We start from the raw sequence: 25,306 nt of genomic DNA, 5'->3' as shown, positions 1-25,306 counted from the left end.
GATCCGCCCTCCTCAGCCTTACAAAGTGCTGGAGTTACAGGCATGAGCCACTGCACCTGGCCTGTATTGGTTTGTTAATGGGTGTGCTTGAACCTTTTTGTATAAGTGGATCAGGAAATTTTAAGAGAACTAAGCTAGAGAACCCCATCAATGTAAAAATACTTGTATTTCACAGAGGTACAAAAATGAATATGTTTATTAACTTTTATTCTATATGTAGATATGCTGATAAATTTAGAACATTCTCTGTAATGATAAGTAAATTGTACTTTTGAACTCTCATCACAGCTTTGCAATTCCTAAATTACAGGACAAATTGAAAAACATAATAGCTACATGTAGTATATTGACATAAGTGATTCTGATGTGTTTCCTTAACAATATAATATTGCATTCTACCATTATCTTGGGTATTTATTTTTTGTTGGGGGGTGGTGGGGGCATGACTTGGTCATCTTATTGAATACAACTTCTTTCCTTATACAGCAGCTTACTCTTACTTCTATTAGGATTTTTGTGCTTTAGTTATTGTCACTTTAAATATATTTTCACTGTTGAAATCTTCGCAGCATGTTTGGTGAAATCTATTTTTGAAATTTTCTTAGGTATATTTCTGTCAAGTAGGCATGTTAACAAATACCATCACCCAAAAGAACCCAAAACTTAGTGTAATCCCTTTTCAATCCAAGCATGAGGATTCATCTTCATATTCACACTGTATGAATGTTTGGTAGGCTTTGACAGGCTTGCACATAATCAATTATATACGTCCCTTTTCTTTTAGAGTCTCCTCATAAAGATGGTCTTCTGAAGGTAATACCTTTTATATTTTATCTTGAGTATTAACTACATATTTTATGAAGTATACATTATATATTAATTATTTTGTTTCCAAACCCTTTAGCCTACTTGTGAAATGAAAGTTTCTATTCCAAATAAAGCCTTAGAAGTGAAGGATATACAAACATTCAAAGCAGGTAAATTTTGTAATTTTAATTTTACTCTGGAAAGAAGAATATTAAAATATTTGAAATGCTGAGAGCCTTTTTATTCCCAATGTTGTTTTCTTTTCAAAATTTGATGGGAAAATTTGATACAAATAATTCCAATGTTAGTATTTATGTTTGAAAAAATGCCATTTACAAGCATAAGATTTAGAGATTTAAAAAAAAAAAAAATCCGCTTTACTTCATGTGGTTCTACTTTAATGTCCTGATAGTATAAAGTTTCCAACTTGCAATTTCTGTATGTGCTTGGTTTCAAGGCAGGTGAAATTTGAGACTGTCAAATATTTGCAGTGGTTCAAATACTGATTGGAATTCTAATATTTACCTAGAGGAAAATTTCACTTGCTGACATGACAGTTGTGAGTGTTGTCACTCTGAGAATCTAAAGAAAATCAGTTTTTTTTTTTAATTAGCTGACTGAATGTGTGTGTGAGTGTGACTTATAATATTAAATAGCAAATCAAGCAATCATTCCTTGATGACTCTTTGCTACACAGTGTTTTAGAAGAGTGACTCCAAAGCATTTGGCCTTGGTGTCTTTTTATGCTACTGTAATTAATTGCCTAGAGGTACAAAACAGCCTGAATTAGTTTTTTGTTGTCATTTCCATGCATGTTTAAAACATTTTACAACAGGCTGTGCACGGTGGCACATGCCTGTAATCCTAGCATTTTGGGAGACCAAGGTAGGCAAGTAACTTAAGGTCAGGAGTCCCAAACCAGCCTGGTCAACATAGTGAATCCCCATCTCTACTAACAATAACAAAAAATAGCCAGTTGTGGTGGTGGGTGCCTGTAATCTGGGCTACTCTGGAGGCTGAGGCAGGAGAATCGCTTGAACCTAGGAGGCAGAAGTTACAGTGAGCTGAGGTTGTGCCACTTTAGCCTGAGTGACAGAGTGAGATTCCATCTCAAAAAGCAAACAAAAAAACAAAAATTCTCAACATATGTGTGCGGTTATAGACTTATGTAGAATTTGTTTTCTTGTCTTATTGTACTGTACATATTATATTGGAACTTCCTTTTTTGTTTACTTATCACATGTTTTAGTTGTGCTTAATACAATTAGCTCCACTTTGATTTAAGGCCTCATAGTTTGTCATTTTAACTCTAAAAGCATTTAATTAGGCTGTCTTTCATAGCCACCTAAAGTCAACATTAAATGACAGCTTGTATCAGAGAGCTTTTATTGAAGTGGGAGTATTTACTGCTTCAATTAATGTTAAAAGTTAAAGTGAAAATATTTAACATACAGGAATACATTTTAAATATTTATCTTTTTGGAGACAGAGTTTCACTCTTTCGCTCCTGCTGGAGTGCAATGGCGTGATCTCAGCTCACTACCACCTCTGCCTCCCAGACTCAAGCATTTCTCCTGCATCAACATCCCAAGTACAAATACTCATTTGTACCAGTCACTAGAAAAGCAAATGTGATTAGTGTGATTAGCTTAGAATCATTTCTTGTTTTGTAGATGAGATGGGAGTAATGGGATAATAAATATATAAATTAACTTGTGTTTCTGTAGCAAGAAAGAATAAATAATGGTTATGTGTAGGAAGCCAGCAATGTTTTCTGCAGGGATTCATTGGAATTGTTTGAGCAGCGGCGTCCCAAGATTAGATTAAAGTATTAGGGCATACTGGTCATGGTACAAACCAGAGATTTGCAAACTTCTCCTGTAAAGGGCCAAACAGGAAATATGTTAGGTGATGTGGTCTCTATCACAGCTTTCCAACTCTGCCATTGTAGCATGAAAGCAGTCACAGATAATGTGTGAGGAAATAGGCATGATTGTACTCCAATAAAACTTTGTCTAAAAACCATTTGGTGAGCTGAATTTGGAATTCCATAACCATGGGTTATGGAATACAACAGTTTGCATTAGGTCCCTTAATTGAGCCTGCAATACCGAGGCTCCACTAACTTTAAGCAGCTTTTTCAATACTTTTATATACTGTTTCTGCTGATAATTGTTGTCCCATGATGAAACCCTAGCCTGAACAATTCTCCCGGAACTTGGAAATCCCGAGTGGACACCAATGACTTACTGACTCACTTACTGCGAAGTCCTTTTCACCTTCATTTTTGAGTGGTCCGTCGTGATCCTTTTGCAGCATTCATCTTGCGGGGCACCACCTGCGGGTTCCATCCTGTGGAACCTGACCTAGCAAGGGATGAGAGACCTACACTGAAATAGATATTTTGCCTGTCAGTGCGGCTCAGGGGCTCTGCTGCCTGAGTCTGCATTGTTGGCTTGATGAGGTGGCAGAGTTCGCATTATTTAGTACAGAGTAAATGACAAAGATCTCGAGTAAACACCACTAGAGTGTAATTAACATTGCTGACCCCCAGTACAGAGCAATCATGCACCCTCGGATGATCAAAGTTTGGTCTTAGGACCACGTGAGTAAACAAGTTATTTGGATAAACTCCGCCACATTCCCTAGATGTTTGCTATATTGCTATCAACTCAAAGTAAAGAAGATTAGGCTACTTTCAGCCAAATCATTTACTGAAGCTATGCAACCCCACCGGCCTTCCAAGAAGGTTCGTGTCTATTTCCTATAACTATCTTTATAATTTTTCTAACCACTTTGTCCGATCCCCTACAGGTAGGGTTTCTTTTTCCCTGTGAAAGCCATCAGTTAAGGGGCCATGTCTAACTAGGAAATATAAATATAAAATAAATAAGTTTGTATTTCCAGTGGGAATGGAAAGATAAAGCAAATGCAGAAAAGAGGTACAGTTAATATGATTTACTGATTATTGAGTTTAAAAAGCTAGGGGAGAGAAAAAATCTCAGGTCATTCATAAGTTTCCACGTGGGGAATGCTCATGGGGAAGGAGTCAGAAATTGTCAGGTCAACAGAAAAGTGCAAACAATCATGGGGCAGACCAACAATTTTCTTCACATATTGAGTTCAATGAAACATTTATGTGGGATATTTTCAGTAGGTAATTGGATTATTATAGGTATTTCTAGCTGGAGATAGAACTCTGGTTGGAGATGCAGGCTTAGAATAATTTTATTATAATTTTTAGACAAAGCCACAGATCTCAATGAGTATATCCATGATGCAGAAGATGTAGAATAAGAGGAAAGCCATTGACAAAACCCTGGAAATATCAACATTTCACAGAGTCAAAGGACTTCGTAAAGGAGACAGAACAGTGGCTAATGAAAAGTAGGAGAGGAGTGAGAGAAAATGATGTTGCAAATTTCTTTTAAATGTGAGAATTTCAAGCAGTGAGATTACTGAAAAGTCATTGGAGTTAACTTACAAGTTCTGCAGTGATAATCTGTTCAAAAGAATTATTTTAGAGTTGTTAGGTACACTGTTGATGTGGTTAATATTTCTGGTGTCCAAGAAGAAATCTCCCAAGATCCTACCTAATGCTTTGCAACTGAAGCAGTCAACATACCCAGGGTCTGGAAAATTGTCTAGACTGGGGAGTATGCATGCCAGTATTTTTCCAGAATTGTCAAAACCTAAGGGTCTTGTATAAGGAAAAGTGCTGTCTTTTTTATGTGCTTCTTGTGGAGAGTGCAGATCTGTATTCTCTCTCTCTCTCTCTCTCTCTCTCACACACACACACACACAGACATACACACGTACAGTAATTCGCCCTTATCCATGGGGAGTATTTTCTAAGACACCTACTGGATGTCTGAAACTGTGGATAGTATGGAACCCTATACATCCATGTTTTTTTTAAATATGTGCGTATTTATGATAAAGTTTAATTCATAAATTAGGCACAGTGAGAGATTAACAATAAGTCATAATAAAACAATAACAACATATTGTATTCAAAGTTAGGTGAATGTGGTCTCTGAAAGTGTCTTGTATTGTACTCACCCTTCTTGTTCATGTGATGATTGTGAGATGATATAATGCCAGTGTGATGAGATGAAGTCAGGTGAATGAGGTAGGAGTTGTCATGTGGTGTTAGGCTACTAATTATTTCTGGCTATCTGACTACACATCAGAAGGAGGACCATCTGCTTCACGTGACCCTGGATCATTGAGCGATGATAATGTTGATGGTTGGGATTTTGATGACAGACCATTTTGATGACTAATGGGCAGTTAGCTTATAGAAAGGGATGATTCATGACCTGGGTGAGATGGAACAGCATGTCTTAATATTTCATCATACTCCTTAGAATGACACCTTATTTAGAACTTACGATTTATATATTTCTGGAATTCCCCATTTAATATTTTTGGACTATGGTTGACCATGAGTAACTGAAATTACAGAAATCAAAACCATGGATATTATATTTTGAAATATATGTTTGGTCTTCAATAGTGTTTTGTGGCATACAACTCATAAAATGTTTAGAATCTCCAAAGTGATGTCTTTGTATGCTAATAATTGAGTGATGACTGGCAATCCCTGGGTAGCTTCAGGATAGGAGCTGGTCGCAAAAAAGAACAAGGCATGATTAGGGTGTTGGGACTTTCAGCTCCACCCCTCAACCTCCTAGAGGTGAGACGAGTTGAAGGTTATATCGATTACCAGTGGCCACAGATTTTTTCATTCATGCCTATGTAGTAAAGCTGTTTAAGAACCCAGAAGGACTGGGATCAGAGACCTTCCAGAAAGCTGAATGTATGGAAGTGTTTGGAGGCAGATGTGCCCTGGGAGGGCATGGAAGCTCCATGTTCCTTCCCCTATAACTTGCCCTATGCATCTCTTCATGTGTCTCCTTTATAATACCCTTTATAATAAACTGGTAAGTATGTTTCCTTTAGGATTTGGGGCACTCTAGCATGTTATTCCAACCCAAAGACAAAGTTGTGAGGACCCCAACATGAAACCAGATGGTTAGCTGTTTCAGAGATCCAGATTTGCAACTGGTGTGGGAGGGCAGTCTTGTGAGACTGAGCCCTCAGACTATGGGATCTGAGACTATTTCTAGACAGACAGTGTTGGAATTAAATAGGGGACAACCAGCTGGTTTCTGCTACAGAATTGGTTGCTTATTTTTTGGTGGAGAAAATCCTCCAACATTTGGTCACAGATGTCTTCTGTTTTAATGATGGTGGTGTGAGAACAGAGGGAAATCACGTTGTGTGTCTTTCTACACACAGAGCAGATAAAGAGAGACTACTGTATACTCTGTTCTAACTGCTCCAAGTTCATTTATCAAGAAATTATACTTTCTAAGGTTGATACTGTCTGCTTATACTAATTCTGCTAATAATACAGTTTTCTGTCAGTCTTAAAGGGTTCTGTTTGGATTATGACTCTTTGTACACTGTAGTTCACTTGCAGATATCAAATTGTGATAAATTCTGTTTTTCCTTGCATTTGAGATCTATAAAAGAGGGGAAATAAACATTCTTAATGCATTAATTTCATAATAGTATACTTAATAATAATTTCATTATAGTCTCGCTGTATGGTCCCAAATAAATGCTTTATAACAAATCATCTGAGTCTTTGTAACAAAGCATTGGAGTATTATGCTTTTTAAACCAAGACCTGAATTATGCATGAAAGTGTGCATGATTCTTTTAAACTAAGTTGAAGTCTCGCTATGTCTCCCAGGCTGCTTTCAGACTCCTGAGCTCCTCAGATGATCCTCCTGCCTGACCTTCAAAGTAGCTGGGATTATAGGCATGTGCCATGATGCCCTCTTATGTTTTTAATATTCTGTATCTTTTATTTATATTTGTTGATTTAATGTATTTACTTTTTTCTTTTAATAGTGGATGTGAGTTCTGTAGAGTCTATATTCAGGTAAGACTTTGCTGTTTTTTAAAATATATATGTTAAGTCAGAAAATACAGAGAAAAGAGACCACTATCTGTCGAGTATTCTACTCTGGGCTAGACAACGTATTATATGCTTAATATTTATCATCTCACATAGTCATCACACAGCTTTGGAAAACATCTGTGCTACTGTCACCTACTTTGTATTAATGAGGCAAATGTGGTTCAGAGAGGTTGATTAATTAGCCTATGATTTCATAGCTAAAAAGTAGCTGACCTTTAAGTTTGCCATCAGCCTACCTTGCTCCCAAATCCCTTCTCTTCCCTCTCGGCATAGATTGATGGAGACCTATGTATCACTAGGATCAAGGTATAGGTCCAGATGGGATCAATTCACAAAGTCACATTTTGTTATACGTTAACTCATTTTAGAGATTTCCCTTAGAACACTGGTTAATCCAAGACTTTGTTCTAACATGTTTAACAGTTAGAGTGGTAACCAGTACCTTGATTTATCATCAAAGTTTTTAGAGCAGATCTGACTTAGCTGTGGTGACAAGACATAGGTTTTTGTTTCATAAGCAAGACCAGGTAAATCCTATAGATGAATTATTTTACTCTTATTGGAGAATATCTACATAGAGATATGTTAATCATATTTAGAGGCTATTTCTTATAGATTTCTCAGTTTACTGACTTCCCAGCTTAGCCTTTCTTCAAAGCAGTACCCTGCCTAGTTGCATGAACTCTTCTTTTTTTTGCTAGAGTCTTTTTTCTTCTTCCATGACTTTTCTATGATCTTTTCCTGATTACTTTCTTCTCTGCTTTCCTTGGTGTTCTTTTCTTCTATTATTTTATTGCTTTCTACCAGCCCCATTTTTCTATAGGTAAAATTAAAAGTACATGGAATTTTAGGATTTTAAGGACTCTTGGAGACTAATCAAAATACTTTCATATTTCAACCTGTATTTAATATCCTGGAAAAATGGTTGTTCAGATGGAGAGTCTGAAACTCAAAGTGACCTATTTAAATATAGGAGGTAACAAGTAATATTTAAACTCATTTCAAAGCCCATTACTCTTGTTTTTATATCACCATGTAAGTGAGTGTTTGAATAATAGAAAGGAAGAGGAAATGGGTCTAATTAAACAAATTGAAAAGGATAAGAATGGAATTAGCTGGAGAACCCAGTGGAAGTAGGTAACAAGGGAATTAGCAGGGAAAGGCCAAGTCTGAAGAGAAATAATCCCAGGATTGGTAGGAGTAAGGGTTTTACCAAAGAGATCAGAATGTTGGATCTTATGACAAATTTGATGAAGATAAATTAGAACAAACACAGTAGACATTGGGAGTTATCTAGAAAGGCATATTAAATATGGTGCAAAAGAAGTCCTGAATAGGTCACTGCTTTTTTGCTTGTTTAATTGGAGGAATGGACAAGCTTCAAGGTTTCTATGGAAAGATTTAAAAAAAAAAGTGAGCCACTGGGAAAAGTCTCTAAAATCAGATAGAAATGTGCTATTCTGTTCTTTCACCCCAAATCTCACTGGAGAGGCTTAGAGCCCCTTGAGTGGTAGGAGATTGAAGGTTGCTGAATTACATAGATCTGTGACCCAAGGCAGGTGTCCCCTTCCCTTTGCCTCTTTTTCCAAGCCTCTGATGTTGTAACCATGTACATGTAAAGCAGGGGTAAGATTGGCTATCAAATAAGTCATGGAGCTTCAGTTGGGTTTCTGGTAACATGCTTATGGTGGAGGTGAATGACTGACTGAGACTCCATTTAGTTGTTTTCCAGGAATACGTAAATACAGAACTTCTTGGCTGGTCATTGAATTTATCTTTTCATGTATACACAGAAAGAAAGATCTGGAAGTGGGTGCCACTATATATAGTGAAAGTGTCTTTCACTTCCACATCTTTCTTCTGCAGGGCTTCATGGCAGTCTCCAACTTTTAAATATTCAGCTCATCAAAGCACAGATAGTAATCTTTAAATAGAATATTTAAAGGTTGGAGACTGCCATGAAGCCCTGCAGAAGAAAGATGTGGAAGTGAGACACTTTCACTATATATAGTGGCTTCCACTTCCAGATCTTTCTCTCTGTGTATATATGGTACTTAGAGAAATCCAATTATCAGGACTCAGTTTTTCTAGCAGTCTCTCTCCTTGGGAATAAGTACAAAGCTTTTTAAGGTTTTGCTAGTTGATGTAGCCCTGAACAGGGAAGGACAAGTATAAAATAAGTAGTTAGATTTTATTATTTTTAAAGTTTCAATTTTTGTTGAGAAAAATATTCCCAATAAGAAATATACATTTGTGATTTGACATTTGTAGGTTCAGCTTTTCAACATTTCAAATATTTCAGGGCACCCTCTGTAGTGTTTTAGGGTGAAGGGAAGCAACAGGGTCTTCTTAAGTGGTTTTTATGCTGAGAAACAATGTCATTTTCCTGTGACACAGATTAGTCTTTAAATCAGAGGTAGAGAGTGGATAAAGGACAAGGTAACTGTATCTTTCTTCCTCATTTTAGGTTATCAAGTTTGTTCCAATTTAGATATCAAAAGTTATGTCAGCCATTAAATACATTTTCAGTTCATCACTGAGGACAGTTTGTGAGGACGAGTTATTCTCAGGGTATGCCAATTATATTGGCTGTCACTATTTTTTATGCAACTAAGAGTGAGTGTTCTTTGGATGTTATAGGTTCGGGAGGTAGAGTCAAAAATAGTGAACTAAAATACTTTTTAAAAACAGAGGGCATATTTTAATTATACCAAGAAACATGATTTAATATGCCGAGGACTGATCTTTCCCCAGATTTTGTTTTTTTCTTCTCATTTTTTTGGAGTGAGCACCAAGATATGAACTAGCAGATTTCCTTTTTAAATATATGAATTTGCTCCTTTATGTTGTATCTTTTTTCTCTAAAGTCCTTTTGGCAAACCGACTACTGAAAATTCACAGCCTACAAAACTTGAGGAAGACTTTAGTCTTGCTACCAAGGTAAAATGGTCTTTTGTGAAGTTGATTTTCTCAGTTGGAATCTAGTTCTGTATAGTATTTACTTTTCATGTTTTGCAGTGCTGTAAGTATCATTATTTCATGTTGGCAATATAAAGTTGGTCAGATAAAAATATTTTATAGAAATATGAGTAGTTGATTTAAACAGTATTTTTTTTTTTTTTTTTTTACGTTAGTAAATAACAAATGTTTGGTAAATACTTTGAGGGTGTGAGGGCCATAAAAAGAAAGGGCTGGAGAATATATAGTGACAGGAGCACTATATATATTAGAAAAAACTTTTCCACAGTAAAGAATATATAAAATCTGGTAAATTTTTATTTGGATAAGTGTACTTACTGTGCGTTTTAAAATTATCCTATTGTAACTTAAAAAAAACTCATGCTTAAATTTATCTTTAATGGATCAAGTTACTTATTATAGTAATCAAGGAATTTCTCTGATACTGTTCAGTTCCAAAACTGTGCCACATAACATATAGGATTTTTGCACTTACTATTTTGATATCACGTAGTTTTTAGGAGAGAGCTTTGTCTCAGTTTCTCTTCTTGGTTCTTTAAATACATCAAAATAATATTAGAAGTTGTGAAAATTTATTTGGGCATGGTGGTGCATGCCTGTAGTTCCAGCTACCAAGGAGGCTGATGCAGGAAGATTTCTTGAGCCCAAGAGTTTGAAACCCGTGTGGGCAACATAGCGAGACCTTAACTCTAATTTAAAAAATAATAGTAGAGGCCGGGCGCGGTAGCTTATGCCTGTAATCCCAGCACTTAGGGAGTCCAAGGCGGGTGGATCACGAGGTCAGGAGATCGAGGCCATCCTGGCTAACACTGTGAAACCCCGTCTCTACTAAAAAGTACAAAACAAAATTAGCCGGGCATGGTGGCGGCCGCCTGTAGTCCCAGCTACTCGGGAGGCTGAGGCAGGAGAATGCCATGAACCTGGGAGGTGGAGCTTGCAGTGAGCCAAGATTGCACCACTGCACTCCAGCCTGGGCGACAGAGCGAGACTCCATCTCAATAAATAAATAAATAAATAAATAAATATTAGTAGAAATTTAGAAATGTAAATTCTCTTTCTCAGAATCTGTATTACTAAGGGATGCCAGTGTGTTTTCTAAGTTATTTAATTAAAAGTATACTTTAAACTCTTCATCTAAATGAAGAATGCAGGTTTTACCCTAAGTAAACAACCAGTTCTGGAAGCAGAGACTCTTAATAAGCATATGGTAAGATTTTAATTTCAGAATTTTTAAATTGCAGTTTTTAAACATATTGTTCAAAGATCTTTGATCACATTTGAAAATTTTAAATTTCAGAAGATTTTATATTTAGTTATTTAAATAATCTTTTTGAAGTTCTTTAGTTATTTAAATAATCTTTTTGAAGCTCTTCCATCACTATGAGATACCGTAAGTTAGAAAACATACTTGCGTGCATCCTTGTGTACCCAGAATACAGTCTTGCCTATAAAAAGCATTTTAAGAGGTTTGCAATGTGAATAATAAGCAGACAGTTGATTATTTTATGTAATAGAATGTTACAAGTGAGATAATATGCATAATGTATCTTATAATTAAATCTAATGAATTTCTAAATGTGGCTTAAATTTATATTTTCTTTTAATATTTAGAATGCATAATTCACATGCATTATCTTAAGGAAATATGTCTTAAATAAGAAGACAGTAAATCAGAGATATGTAGTAACTAGGAAAGAAGGTTACACTATATTTTCTAGTATCCTCCATGTAGAATTTAGATTAAAAATATTGTAATATATTTTAGTCTCAACTCATGTTGTTTTTTTGTTTTTGAGGTGGAGTCTCACTCTGTCACCCAGGCTGGAGTGCAGTGGCATGATCTTGGTTGACTGTAGCCTCTGCCTTCTTGGTTCAACCAATTCTCCTGCCTCAACCTCCTACATAAGCTGGGACTACAGGTGTGTGCCACCACGCCCAGCTAATTTTGTATTTTTAGTAGAGGCAGGGTTTCACCATGTTGGCCAGGATGGTCTCGATCCCTTGACCTCATGATCTGCCCTCCTCGGCCTCCTAAAGTGCTGGGATTACAGGCGTGAGCCACAAAGCCCAGCCAAAACTCATGTTCTATTAAACATATGTTTTCAAGGAATACATTACTCTGAAATTCTTATTACCAATAATTTCTTCAGGTGAAAAGTTTATGAAACATTCCTTTTTAAATTTTTTCTCTCTCTGTAGTAAGACTGTTCTCACTTTTAGGTATTGATTGAAGAGCATGTTTAACTAATTGAGTGTCTTATTATATAATAATAAAATTAAAATCTTGATTACCCAGATATTAACAAAATAACTAATTATAGTGTAAATACTGATCAGCATTATGGGAATATATTATTAACAAAAGTCTGTATTTTATGTATTTTGTCACATGTCTTAGGGTAGTTGTTTCTCCTTTTCTTTCACGACTGAAGCTCATACTTGATTGACTGATCATGTCTCTTGTTTGTTTCTCCCTCCTCCGTCACCTTTTTAAAAATGATTTACCCCAGACTTTTTTCTCACAGAACACGTTTTTTCAGTATCTGCTTTTGAGGGCATCTCTGTCTCAATTGTTATTTATTTACAAGTTTCTATTTAGTTGCTACATATGATTTTCATTAATCAATCATTGCCCCCCCATGACTTATTCTGTTTTTCTCTGTTTCTTGGAAGAAGCAGAATTTATACAGTTATTTATACTTAGCTTTTTGCCACACAGAATAGAAACAACCTATACCATTTTAAGGCAAACCCAGTTAAACAAGGTACTATTAAAAACTAAAGTCTCACATTTTTCCATGCAAGAGGTAACTAATACAACTGTAAATTGTGAAGAGATATTTCAAAATATAACATGTAATTTTTAAATTTTAATTATTTCTGTAATACTATAAACTATGTAAGGGTAAATTTTTGTCCTAGGTTATTTTGGTTAAAAAAATTATCTAATGGATACCACCATATTTATATAATAATAAATTAGATGAAGGGGATGATAGGAAATAAGTCATTGAAGAAGGGTAAGATAATCATAGAGACTACATGAGAGAGTCAAGATGAGATAGATTTTTATAAATACACAGCAAAAATATTGGTTGCAATGAGAGCAGGAACTCTCTATAACAAAAGATATGATATAAATTATTTAAAATAAAAATTAAGAAAACATAGCCAGCTAATAAATTGTAGCTCAGGTGTTTCTGAGTGACTTATAGCTGATTTTAATAAAAAACTGGAAGAAAACATAAGGACAAGTATAGGTAAGAGCAATTTGTTGTACTCTTTAAAATACCTAGTAGAGAATAATTTGAAAGATTCTAACATAAAGGAAAGATACATACTTAAGGCGATTAATAGCTCAATTATTCTGATTTGATTATGTGAATGTATTAAGTGATAATATGTACCCCTAAAACGTGTACATTTATAGTGTGTCAACAAAAAATATATAAACAAGGCATGAAAATTTAATTCTCACTTCTTTTAGTAACTTTATGTTTTATATTTAATGTAGCCATACTTATATTAATATAGAATGCAAAGTAAAACCTGTTTTAGGCCTTGTCAGCTTTATTGTGAATTACTAATTTTGATTCTTTGGTTTCTGATTTCAGATTTCTAACTTAATATTTGACATATCCTTAAGTTATTTAACTAATTTATCTCACTCTTTGATATAACCTTGGCAGCTGTTTAGAATATTTTTGATAATAGAGTATAAATAAATAAGCATTTTATTTAAACTTGTTATTAAAATTAAATTTTCTGATCATATGAACAAGATTTTTCTTCTGTGTCTCTTAAAAGAGAAAAATCTCTTTTAAGCTTCAGTACTCTGAAATAAATAAATGGAGAAATTAGTAATATTTAGAAATATTCTGAGATTTTTGCTCATAATATCTGTATGTGATGGTACTATATACACACATCAAATGAATGTAATCAACATTGGTGAATTTTTTAAAGTACCTATTATTATAGAATATGCAAGGGAAGATTGATAACAGAGTAAACAAACTTATCATTGGAAGAATACTTTTTACTTTTATTTTTTTTTATTTTTTTATTTTTTATTATTATTATACTTTAAGTTCTAGGGTACATGTGCATAACGTGCAGGTTTGTTACATATGTATACTTGTGCCATGTTGGTGTGCTGCACCCATCAACTCATCATTTACATCAGGTATAACTCCCAGTGCAATCCCTCCCCCTGCCCCCTCCCCGAGATAGGCCCCGGTGTGTGATGTTCCCCTTCCCGAGTCCAAGTGATCTCATTGTTCAGTTCCCACCTATGAGTGAGAACATGCAGTGTTTGGTTTTCTGTTCTTGCGATAGTTTGCTGAGAATGATGGTTTCCAGCTGCACCTATGTCCCTACAAAGGACACAAACTCATCCTGTTTTATGGCTGCATAGTATTCCATGGTGTGTATGTGCCACATTTTCTTAATCCAGCCTGTCACTGATGGACATTTGGGTTGATTCCAAGTCCTTGCTGTTGTGAATAGTGCCGCAATAAGCATACGTGTGCATGTGTCTTTATAGCAGCATGATTTATAATCCTTTGGGTATATACCCAGTAATGGGATGACTGGGTCATATGGTACTTCTAGTTCTAGATCATTGAGGAATCGCCATACTGTTTTCCATAATGGTTGAACTAGTTTACAATCCCACCAATAGTGTAAAAGTGTTCCTATTTCTCCACATCCTCTCCAGCACCTGCTGTTTCCTGACTTTTTAATGATCGCCATTCTAACTGGTGTGAGATGGTATCTCATTGTGGTTTTGATTTGCATTTCTCTGATGGCCAGTGATGATGAGCATTCTTTCATGTGTCTGTTGGCTGTATGAATGTCTTCTTTTGAGAAATGTCTGTTCATATCCTTTGCCCACTTTTTGATGGGGTTGTTTGTTTTTTTCTTGTAAATTTGTTTGAGTTATTTGTAGGTTCTGGATATTAGCCCTTTGTCAGGTGAGTAGATTGCAAAAATTTTCTCCCATTCTGTAGGATGCCTGTTCACTCTGATGGTATTTTCTTTTGCTGTGCAGAAGCTCTTTAGTTTAATGAGATCCTATTTGTCAATTTTGGCTTTTGTTGCCGTTGCTTTTGGTGTTTTAGACATGATGTCCTTGCCCATGCCTATGTCCTGAATGGTATTACCTAGGTTTTCTTCTAGGGTTTTTATGGTATTAGGTCTAACATTTAAGTCTCTAATACATCTTGAATTAATTTTCATATAAGGAGTAAGGAAAGGATCCAGTTTCAGCTTTCTACTTCTGGCTAGCCAATTTTCCCAGCACCATTTATTAAGTAGGGAATCCTTTCCCCATTTCTTGTTTTTCCCAGGTTTATCAAAGATCAGATGGCTGTAGATGTGTGGTATTATTTCTGAGGACTCTGTTCTGTTCCATTGGTCTATATCTCTGTTTTGGTACCAGTACCATGCTGTTTTGGTTACTGTAGCCTTGTAGTATAGTTTGAAGTCAGGTAGCGTGATGCCTCCAGCTTTGTTCTTTTGACTTAGGATTGTCTTGGCAATGCGGGCTCTTTTTTGGTTCCATATGAAGTTTAAAGTGGTTTTTTCCAATTCTGTGAAGAAACTCATTGGTAACTTGATGGGGATGGCATTGAATCTATAAATTACCTTGGGCACTATGGGCATTTTCACAATATTGATTCTTCCTATCCATGAGCATGGTATGTTCTTCCATTTGTTTGTGTCCTCTTTTATTTCACTGAGCAGTGGTTTGTAGTTCTCCTTGAAGAGGTCCTTTACATCCCTTGTAAGTGGGATTCCTAGGTATTTTATTCTCTTTGAAGCTATTGTGAATGGAAGTTCATTTATGATTTGGCTCTCTGTTTGTCTGTTACTGGTGTATAAGAATGCTTGTGATTTTTGCACATTAATTTTGTATCCTGAGACTTTGCTGAAGTTGCTTATCAGTTTAAGGAGATTTTGGGCTGAGACAATGGGGTTTTCTAAATATACAATCATGTCATCTTCAAACAGGGACAATTTGACTTCTTCTTTTCCTAACTGAATACCCTTGATTTCTTTCTCTTAACTGATTGCCCTAGCCAGAACTTCCAATACTATGTTGAATAGGAGTGGTGAGAGAAGGCATTCCTGTCTTGTGCCAGTTTTCAAAGGGAATTTTTCTAGTTTTTGCCCATTCAGTATATTGGCTGTGGGTTTGTCATAAATAGCTCTTATTATTTTGAGATATGTTCCATCAATTCCGAACTTATTGAGCATTTTTAGCATGAAGAGCTGTTGAATTTTGTCAAAGGTCTTTTCTGCATCTATTGAGACAATCATGTGGTTTTTGTCTTTGGTTCTGTTTATATGCTGGATTACGTTTATTGATTTGCGTATGTTGAACCAGCCTTGCATCGCAGGGATGAAGCCCACTTGATCATGGTGGATAAGCTTTTTGATGTGCAGCTGCATCCGGTTTGCCAGTATTTTATTGAGGATTTTTGCATCGATGTTCATCAGGGATATTGGTCTAAAATTCTCTTTTTTTGTTGTCTCTCTGCCAGGCTTTGGTATCAGGATGATATTGGCCTCATAAAATGGGTTAGGGAGGATTCCCTCTTTTTCTATTGATTGGAATAGTTTCAGAAGAAATGGTACCAGCTCCTCCTTGTACCTCTGATAGAATTCAGCTGTGAATCCATCTGGTCCTGGACTTTTTTTGGTTGGTAGACTATTAATTATTGCCTCAATTTCAGAGCCTGCTATTGGTCTATTCAGGGATTCAGCTTCTTCCTGATTTAGTCTTGGGAGAGTGTAAGTGTCCAGGAAATTATCCATTTCTTCTAGATTTTCCAGTTTATTTGCATAGAGGTGTTTATAGTATTCTCTGATGGTAGTTTCTATTTCTGTAGGGTCAGTGGTGATATCCCCTTTATCATATTTTATTGCATCTATTTGATTCTGCTCTCTTTTCTTCTTTATTAGTCTTGCTAGTGGTCTATCAATTTTGTTGATCTTTTCAAAAAACCAACTCCTGGATTCATTGTTTTTTGGAGTGTTTTTTGTGTCTCTCTCTCCTTCAGTTCTGCTCTAATCTTAGTTATTTCTTGCCTCCTGCTAGCTTTTGAATGTGTTTGCTCTTGCCTCTCTAGTTCTTTTAATTGTGATGTTAGAGTGTCAATTTTAGATCTTTCCAGCTTTCTCTTGTGGGCATTTAGTGCTATAAATTTCCCTCTACACACTGCTTTAAATGTGTCCCAGAGATTCTGGTATGTTGTATCTTTATTCTCATGGGTTTCAAATAACATCTTTATTTCTGCCTTCATTTCGTTATGTACCCAGTAGTCTTCAGGAGCAGGTTATTCAGTTTCCATGTAGTTGAGTGGTTTTGATTGAGTTTCTTTGTCCTGAGTTCTAGTTTGATTGCACTGTGGTCTGAGAGACAGTTTGTTATAATTTCTGTTCTTGTATATTTGCTGAGGAGTGCTTTACTTCCAATTATGTGGTCTATTTTGGAATAAGTGTGATGTGGTGCTGAGAAGAATATATATTCTGTTGATTTGGGGTGGAGAGTTCTGTAGATGTGTATTAGGTCTGCTTGCTGCAGAGATGAGTTCAATTCCTGGATATCCTTGTTAACTTTCTGTCTCATTGATCTGTCTAATGTTGACAGTGGGGTGTTGAAGTCTCCCATTATTATTGTATGGGAGTCTAAGTCTCTTGGTAAGTCTCTAAGGACTTGCTTTATGAATCTGGGTGCTCCTGTATTGGGTGCATATATATTTAGGAGAGTTAGCTCTTCCTGTTGAATTGATCCCTTTAGCATTATGTAATGGCCTTCTTTGTCTCTTTTGATCTTTGATGGTTTAAAGTCTGTTTTATCAGAGACTAGTATTGCAACCCCTGCTTTTTTTTGTTCTCCATTTGCTTGGTAGATCTTCCTCCATCTCTTTATTTTGAACCTATGTATGTCTCTGCATGTGAGATGGGTCTCCTGAATACAGCAAACTGATGGGTCTTGCCTCTTTATCCAGTTTGCCAGTCTGTGTCTTTTAATTGGAGTATTTAGTCCATTTACATTTAAGGTTAATATTGTTATGTGTGAACTTGATCCTGCCATTATGATATTAACTGGTTATTTTGCTCGTTAGTTGATGCAGTTTCTTCCTAGCCTCGATGGTCTTTACATTTTGGCATGTTTTTGCAATGGCTGGTACCGGTTGTTCCTTTCCATGTTTAGTGCTTCCTTCAGGGTCTCTTGTAAGGCAGGCCTGGTGGTGACAAAATCTCTAAGCATTTGCTTATCTGTAAAGGATTTTATTTCTCCTTCACTTATGAAACTTAGTTTGACTGGATATGCAATTGTGGGTTTAAAATTCTTTTCTTAAGAATGTTGAATATTGGCCCCCACTCTCTTCTGGCTTGTAGAGTTTCTGCCAAGAGATCTGCTGTAAGTCTGATGGGTTTCCCTTTGTGGGTAACCTGACCTTTCTCTCTGGCTGCCCTTAAGATTTTTTCCTTCATTTCAACTTTGGTGCATCTGGCAATTATGTGTCTTGGAGTTGCTCTTCTTGAGGAGTATCTTTGTGGCGTTCTCTGTATTTCCTGAATTTGAATGTTCACCTGCCCTACTAGGTTGGGGAAGTTCTCCTGGATGATATTCTGAAGAGTGTTTTCCAACTTGGTTCCATTTTCCCCCTCACTTTCAGGAACCCCAATCAGACGTAGATTTGGTCTTTTTACATAATCCCATACTTCTTGCAGGCTTTGTTCATTTCTTTTTCTTCTTTTTTCTTTAGATTTCTCTTCTTGCTTCATTTCATTCATTTGATCCTCAATTGCTGATACTCTTTCTTCCAGTTGATCGAGTCGGTTACTGAAGCTTGTGCATTTGTCACGTATTTCTTGTGTCATGGTTTTCATCTCTGTCAGTTCGTTTATGGCCTTCTTTGCATTAATTATTCTAGTTATCAATTCTTCCACTCTTTTTTCAAGATTTTTAGTTTCTTTGCGCTGGGTGTGTAATTCCTCCTTTAGCTCTGAGAAGTTTGATGGACTGGAGCCTTCTTCTCTCATCTCATCAAAGTCATTCTCCATCCAGCTTTGATCCATTGCTGGCGATGAGCTGCGTTCCTTTGCAGGGGAAGATGTGCTCTTATTTTTTGAATTTCCAGCTTTTCTGCCCTGCTTTTTCCCCATCTTTGTGGTTTCATCTGCCTCTGGTCTTTGATGATGGTGACGTACTGATGGGGTTTTGGTGTGGGTGTCTTTCCTGTTTCTTAGTTTTCCTTCTAACAGTCAGGACTCTCAGCTGTAGGTCTGTTGGAGATTGCTTGAGGTCCACTCCAGACCCTGTTTGCCTGGATATCAGCAGTAGAGGCTGCAGAAGATAGAATATTGCTGAGCAGCGAGTGTACCTGTCTTATTCTTGCTTTGGAAGCTTCCTCTCAGGGGTGTACTCCACCCTGTGAGGTGTGGGGTGTTGGTCTGCCCCTAGTGGGCATGTCTCCCAGTTAGACTACTCAGGGGTCAGGGACCCACTTGAGCACGCAGTCTGTCCATTCTCAGATCTCAACCTCCACGTTGGGAGATCCACTGCTCTCTTTAAAGCTGTCAGACAGAGTCGTTTGGGTCTGCAGAGGTTTCTGCTGCTTTTGTTGTTGTTGTTGTTGTTGTTGTTTAGCTGTGTCCTGTCCCCAGAGGTGGAGTCTACAGAGACAGGCAGGCTTCTTTGAGTTGCTGTGAGCTCCACCCAGTTCGAGCTTCCCAGCGGCTTTGTTTACCTACTTAAGCCTCAGCAATGGCGGACGCCCCTCCCCCAGCCTGGCTGCTGCCTTGCAGTTAGATTGCAGACTGCTGTGCTAGCAATGAGGGAGGCTCCGTGGGCATGGGACCTCTCGACCAGGAGTGGGATATAGTCTCCTGGTGTGCCCGTTTTCTAAGACCCTTGGTAAAGCACAGTATTGGGGTGGGAGTTACCCGATTTTCCAGGTGTTGTGTGTCTCAGTTCCCCTGGCTAGGAAAATGGATTCCCTTCCCCCTTGCGCTTCCCAGGTGAGGCGATGCCTTGCCCTGTTTCAGCTCTTGCTGATCGGGCTGCAGCAGCTGACCAGCACCGATTGTCTGGCAGTCCCTAGTAAGATGAACCCAGTACCTCAGTTGAAAATGCAGAAATCACCTGTCTTCTGTGTCGCTGGCACTGGGAGCTAGAGACTGGAGCTCTTCCATTTCAGCCATGTTGCTCTGCCCCCCCACTTTTTACTTTTAAATATATCTCTTACAGTGGAGATATTTTATATTATTTCCAGGAAGCCTTATTAACTTTAGTCTTCATAATTATTAAACCTTGCACATATATTTGTTTGTTTCTAAAACTCAGGAATCCTCTTGACTTGAAGTTTTTAGTTTCTTTCTTCACCTGTGAATACTGAATCCTGCTTGACAATCATAGATATATATATAAACTATTAAATCTTCAACTCGAATAATTATTGCTTAATTTTCTTTATGTGAGATCTTTTCTCCAATTTTAAACTGTCATCCTATATGGTGTAAATAGGCAATTCGAGTTAGTATTATATTGTTTACAGGAACATAAGAAAAGCATGTGAATTTTAAAGGGGGGTTTCACATTTCTATCTCACTTTATAGTAGTACTTAGAAATGCCTCATAATTCTATAGGTAAGCATTTCTCTTGCACAATTAAAAATTTCAAGGTTTTTATAAAAGTGGTTTTACAGAATCTTGTTGTTGTAGATTTAAATGTTTTCATTCAATTCAAAGATGCCTATTGCAATAATATTTCAGAAATATTTACCTATATCAATAAAATTATATTCTTGGAACAAATTTGGAAATATATAACTTAGAAACTTAATCCCACGTTTTTCTCTCTCCTTTAATTTCATTTTCAAAATTTCAACAGTCTGCATAGATTTGTGTTGCTTAATTCTACCCATTTAGTCTATCTTATAAATATTTATTTTCTTATCACTATGTAATTTTCCTCATGTAGGTCATCTACTCATACTCCAAATGTATTTATCCAGATCTTTCTTCCAAGCCCCTTAGATGCCTCAAATCTTAGAGGTCTCAAACTGAAAGCATCTTTTTTTTTTTATTCTTTTCCTGCCTCTTTTCTGTCTCTTTGTAACCTACTCAGTCATCTGGTTTCCCCATCCTAGTAAATAACATCTAGGAAGTAGCCATGAACTGCTCAAACACTTCAACCTGCATTTCAACTGTCCCCCACATCCTGCACTTCAACCCTCCTCCAGGTCACCAAGCCAGTCACACACCAAAATTTGTATTATCTACCTTCTTATAATTTTCCATATCTTATTACCATAATTAACCATCTACCTATAATTTTGAAGTACTCCTTTCTAGTTTTGCTCCGTCTCCCCATGTTCATCTATCTTTACATCACTGGAAGGGTCACCTTTCTAAAATATATTTGTAATGATGTAACTCATCTGCATATTGAGCGGATACCCATTACCTGAAGGGTTAAGTTCACATTCTAGCGTGACACATATCTTACATGGTTTGGTCCCATTTTTTGTCTCTTCAACTCATTTGCTCTGACTGTGTTCCAGTTTTACCACATCACTTTGGCATCCCTCAGTTGCCACGTTGTTTCATGCCTTATTATTTTGCACATGCTGTTGTACCTAGAGTCTTTGTATCCTGAATCTGCACTTTGCCTATCCTTCCAAATACGGCCCCATTATGGCGGCATTTTCTCTGCTTTTCAGGTAAAACTCATTGTTCTCTCCTTTGTACTCTTATGCATTTTATTGACTTAAATTGTAGAACTGGTGAATTATACTTTTCTGTTCTTATTTTGTTTTCACATATCTCTACCATTTCTTGAATATAGGCCAGAACCTGTCTTCCATGTATATTTTCTGCTTCTCCCAGGATAGTGCCTATGATTTGATAGATACAGTGTATGTTTTTTCTTGTTGTTCTCTTTTGTCTTACTGATAAATTGTGTGAGTGAATAAACACATTTTTTTCCTGAAGTTTTTTGTTGTTGTTGTTGCTTTTGTTTATTGTTTGTAATAGGAGGAAGCAACAAAGACAGTAACTGGACAACACGAAAATGATATTGGCATTATTGAACAAGCTCCACAAGATCAAACAGGTAATGACAATTTTATTTTTATACGAAAATAATAGAAGTGGTACATTAGTGAATATCTCTGAAAATCTTTCTATGCTTAAGTGCTATTATTTACAAAACAATTTTATAGACCGAAATACAATGGCTATTTAAAAAAATATTTTCTGATATCTTTCTTCATGCTATCAATTCTTTTTACTGAACCTGCTTCAATTCTGAAATTCTATTTTTGCTGTTAGTTTTGTTTTTGAAATACTCATAAATGGCAATAGATTTGTATATGGTATTACAATTTACAGTAATAAATGTTCTCATATATGCGTCTGTGAATAACATTTTGTAGATAAGATACCCACATCAGAATCAAGACAAAAAGAAGATACAGAATCTTCAGATTCTGAGGTATGTGTATTGTTGTTGTTGTTGCAATTTTAAAACTTAAGTAATGAGTAATCTTAAAACATAAAAAGAACATCACACACCGGGGCCTATCATGGGGAGGGGGGAGGGGGGAGGGATTGCACTGGGAGTTATACCTGATGTAAATGACGAGTTGATGGGTGTTGACGAGTTGATGGGTGCAGCACACCAACATGGCACAAGTATACATATGTAACAAACCTGCACGTTATGCACATGTACCCTAGAACTCAAAGTATAATTAAAAAAAAAAAAAAAGAAAAAAAAAAACATAAAAAGATGATTTGACTTTATACTCTCACCTCTGCATGTTTCCATAAGGTGGGTGATCATGAGGTCAGGAGATTGAGGCCATCCTGGCTAACATGGTGAAACTGTCTCTACTAAAAACATAAAAAAATTAGCTGGGTTTGGTGGTGCGTGCCTGTAATCTCAGCTACTTGGGAGGCTGAGGCAGGAGAATGGTGTGAACTCAGGAGGTGGAGCTTGAAGTGAGCCAAGATCGCGCCACTGCACTCCAACCTGGGTGACAGAGTGAGAATCCATCTCAAAGAAAAGCAAAAAAAAAAAAAAAAAAAAAAAAAAAGAGAGAAAAAGCATTTATTTTCTGACATTTATCAGAACATACTTTATAATCATGTGCCAAGTAAATAATAGCTGCATAGTGCAATTCTGCTAATTTGCAGGATTAATTTTGAAGCCAATGTAGAATAGTGCAAAAGAAAATAAGACTTAGAAGGCACTGGGAATCTATTTGAGTTCTGAAGTTGAGTTTGTCTAAAAACTAAATAATTTCTCTGTTCATTTATGGGCAAATACATAATTCTGTGTATATCTAGATGTACAAAGGCTCTAATTGGATTCAGAGAGAAAGAGTTTAAAGTGTAGTCTTAGTCTTGCTCACCTTGGAACTTAAAACGATAATGCCTGGGACTTGAAAGACTCCAACTCAAAAACAAAACAAAACAAAACAAAAAAAAAACAAAAACAACAACAAAAAAACACTTATAAGTCATTATAAATTTTTCTTAAAAACAAAACAGAGAATGTTTGGTTAGAGAAAATTGAAGAACTTTATAATTAGCACGGGTATGGGAGTGGCAGTGGAATTCTATGGTCAGAGTAGATCTGTCTGAGACTGCCATTTAATCTCCATCTCAAAGATGAAGAGTATGCCATATGAAAGTTTAGGAGCAAAACATTCCGAACAGAGAGAACAGTGGAACATATTTGTTCATCATTTTGTTCTTAACAACCTAGAACGACTAGGAAGTAGAAAGTGGGGTAACCACCACCATCATCATCATCCTCATTATTCTAAGGTGAAGAAAAATCTGCAAATACGTGTCTGGCACATGTTAGATGTTTCATGAATACATGCTTTTATTTTTATCTTTTTATGAAGGCTTGCTCTACTTTTTTGAAGTTATGTCTCAAGAATGAATTGCACACTTTATCTAATGATTGTTTGCTTTCATTTAAAAATAACAAAAATATGTTTTCCTTATGAATCTTTTATTCACGCAGTTCTTTATCAGCAAAAAACTTGTAAAATTTATTCTTATTATCTTAAGTCTTTGTTTTCCTAAGTGAAACAGCTTTTACAGAATTCTATTCCTACTCTGCATGACATACTCTGAAAATTCTCTTCATGCCGTGCATAATTTTTAACAAAAAATCTGTAATTATGCATATGTCAAATGTTTAATTGTGTTGTATTTTGTTTGAAATGCCCTGTTATTTTTTGCAAGGACTACAGTGTAAGGCAGATACTTTGAATTTAATTCCTTCTGAAATATGCACACGATTGAATTTTTTGGGGAATAGGGCAAGGTGGGTGGATCACTTAAAGTCAGTTGTTTGAGACCAGCCTAGCCAACATGGTGAAATCCTGTCTCTATTAAAAATACAAAAATTTAGCCAGGTGTGGTGGCTAATGCCTGTCATCCCAGCTATTCGTGACGGTGAGGCAGAAGAATCACTTGGTCTTGGGAGCCGGAAGTTGCAGCGAGCCTAGATCATACCACTGGGCAACCCTGTGAGGCTTTGTCTCAGAAAAAACAAAACAAAAAAAATAGTTAAAAAAAAGAAATTATTTATTAATATTATCTTTAACAGATTATCTCTGTGAGTGAGACACAGAATTATGTGTGTTTAACTGAGGCTACATATCAAAAAGAAATAAAGACAATAAATGGCAAAATAGAAGGTAAGAACCATTTTTTATTTAAAACATCATTTGACCAATTATTTGTCTAAAAGCGTGAGGACTGATATACTCTGACAGCCAAAGAAAATTATTTTTTAAATGCGTAGCATGGAAGGACAAAAGGAGTGAAAGTTACATGTCTTCTCAGGTGTTGGCAACAGATTATATTGAGAGTGCCAAAAAAAGAGCTGAATTATTAGTTTAAATTCAATATACCTGAAGAAAGGAGTAAAAGAGGGAATGAAGACCAAGGAAAACAGGGAGTACATGAGGGAACAAGAAGCAGGTTTATATAATGGAGAATGGTAAAATAAAATAATTCTTTACAGAAAGATAGAGCATGATTAGAAAGCTGGGAAGAATAAAAAGTGACCTTCCATTACCAAAAGTTCCCAGGGAATTACAGCAAACATGTTGTCACTCCTGTCTTTCTCACTGGTGGGAAGGCATTAGGGATGGAAGCAACTGACCATAGAGAGTTGTGTTTTATCTGCAATAGGTGAATATAAGCATATTGGCACAGCCATGCGTGTATATAATTTGTCATATACACTCAGTATAGACCAGAAGTTTTCACACTTTATAAAATCAGCTGAATACCTTTTTAACAGTGCACATTGTAATTCAGCAGACTTGGGATTCTGGCATTTTAAATAAGTTCTCAGGTGATGCCGTTGCTGGTGGTCCTTGGACCTCACTCTTAAGTAGCAAGAGAATAGCCTTTCCTTTGGAAAAATCTGGAAGAAGGGCAATTGGATAGAAGATCAAGACATAACAGGGTCA

General features: G+C 36.3%; 1 protein-coding gene and 1 long non-coding RNA gene across 3 annotated transcripts in view; one reads left to right on the top strand and one right to left on the bottom strand.

Annotated features, from left to right (window-relative positions):
• Window positions 1–5,153, bottom strand: part of LOC140712387 (uncharacterized) — a 58,526-nt gene extending 53,373 nt beyond the window's left edge. The window contains exons 1-2 of one of the 2 annotated variants that reach the window (XR_012093962.1): window positions 4,870–5,153; window positions 3,058–3,173 (exon numbers count right to left, since the gene is read on the bottom strand). This is a non-coding gene — a long non-coding RNA (uncharacterized lncRNA). The remainder of the gene's footprint in view (window positions 1–3,057; window positions 3,174–4,869) is intronic. The other variant, XR_012093963.1, reaches the window with a different exon arrangement.
• LOC119622954 (uncharacterized) overlaps window positions 1–25,306 on the top strand; it is a 119,282-nt gene that overhangs the window by 65,474 nt on the left and 28,502 nt on the right. The window contains 7 exon segments of the mRNA XM_073018942.1: window positions 785–813; window positions 905–977; window positions 6,733–6,763; window positions 9,670–9,742; window positions 21,837–21,915; window positions 22,238–22,296; window positions 24,433–24,523. Coding sequence (XP_072875043.1) covers window positions 785–813; window positions 905–977; window positions 6,733–6,763; window positions 9,670–9,742; window positions 21,837–21,915; window positions 22,238–22,296; window positions 24,433–24,523 — 435 coding nt within the window.

The sequence above is a fragment of the Chlorocebus sabaeus genome, chromosome 9 (assembly GCF_047675955.1).
Source record: "Chlorocebus sabaeus isolate Y175 chromosome 9, mChlSab1.0.hap1, whole genome shotgun sequence".
NCBI classification, from domain to species: Eukaryota; Metazoa; Chordata; class Mammalia; order Primates; family Cercopithecidae; genus Chlorocebus; species Chlorocebus sabaeus.
The sequence above is the reverse complement of the archived record's forward strand: the minus strand, read 5'-3'. Positions and strand labels throughout refer to the sequence as shown.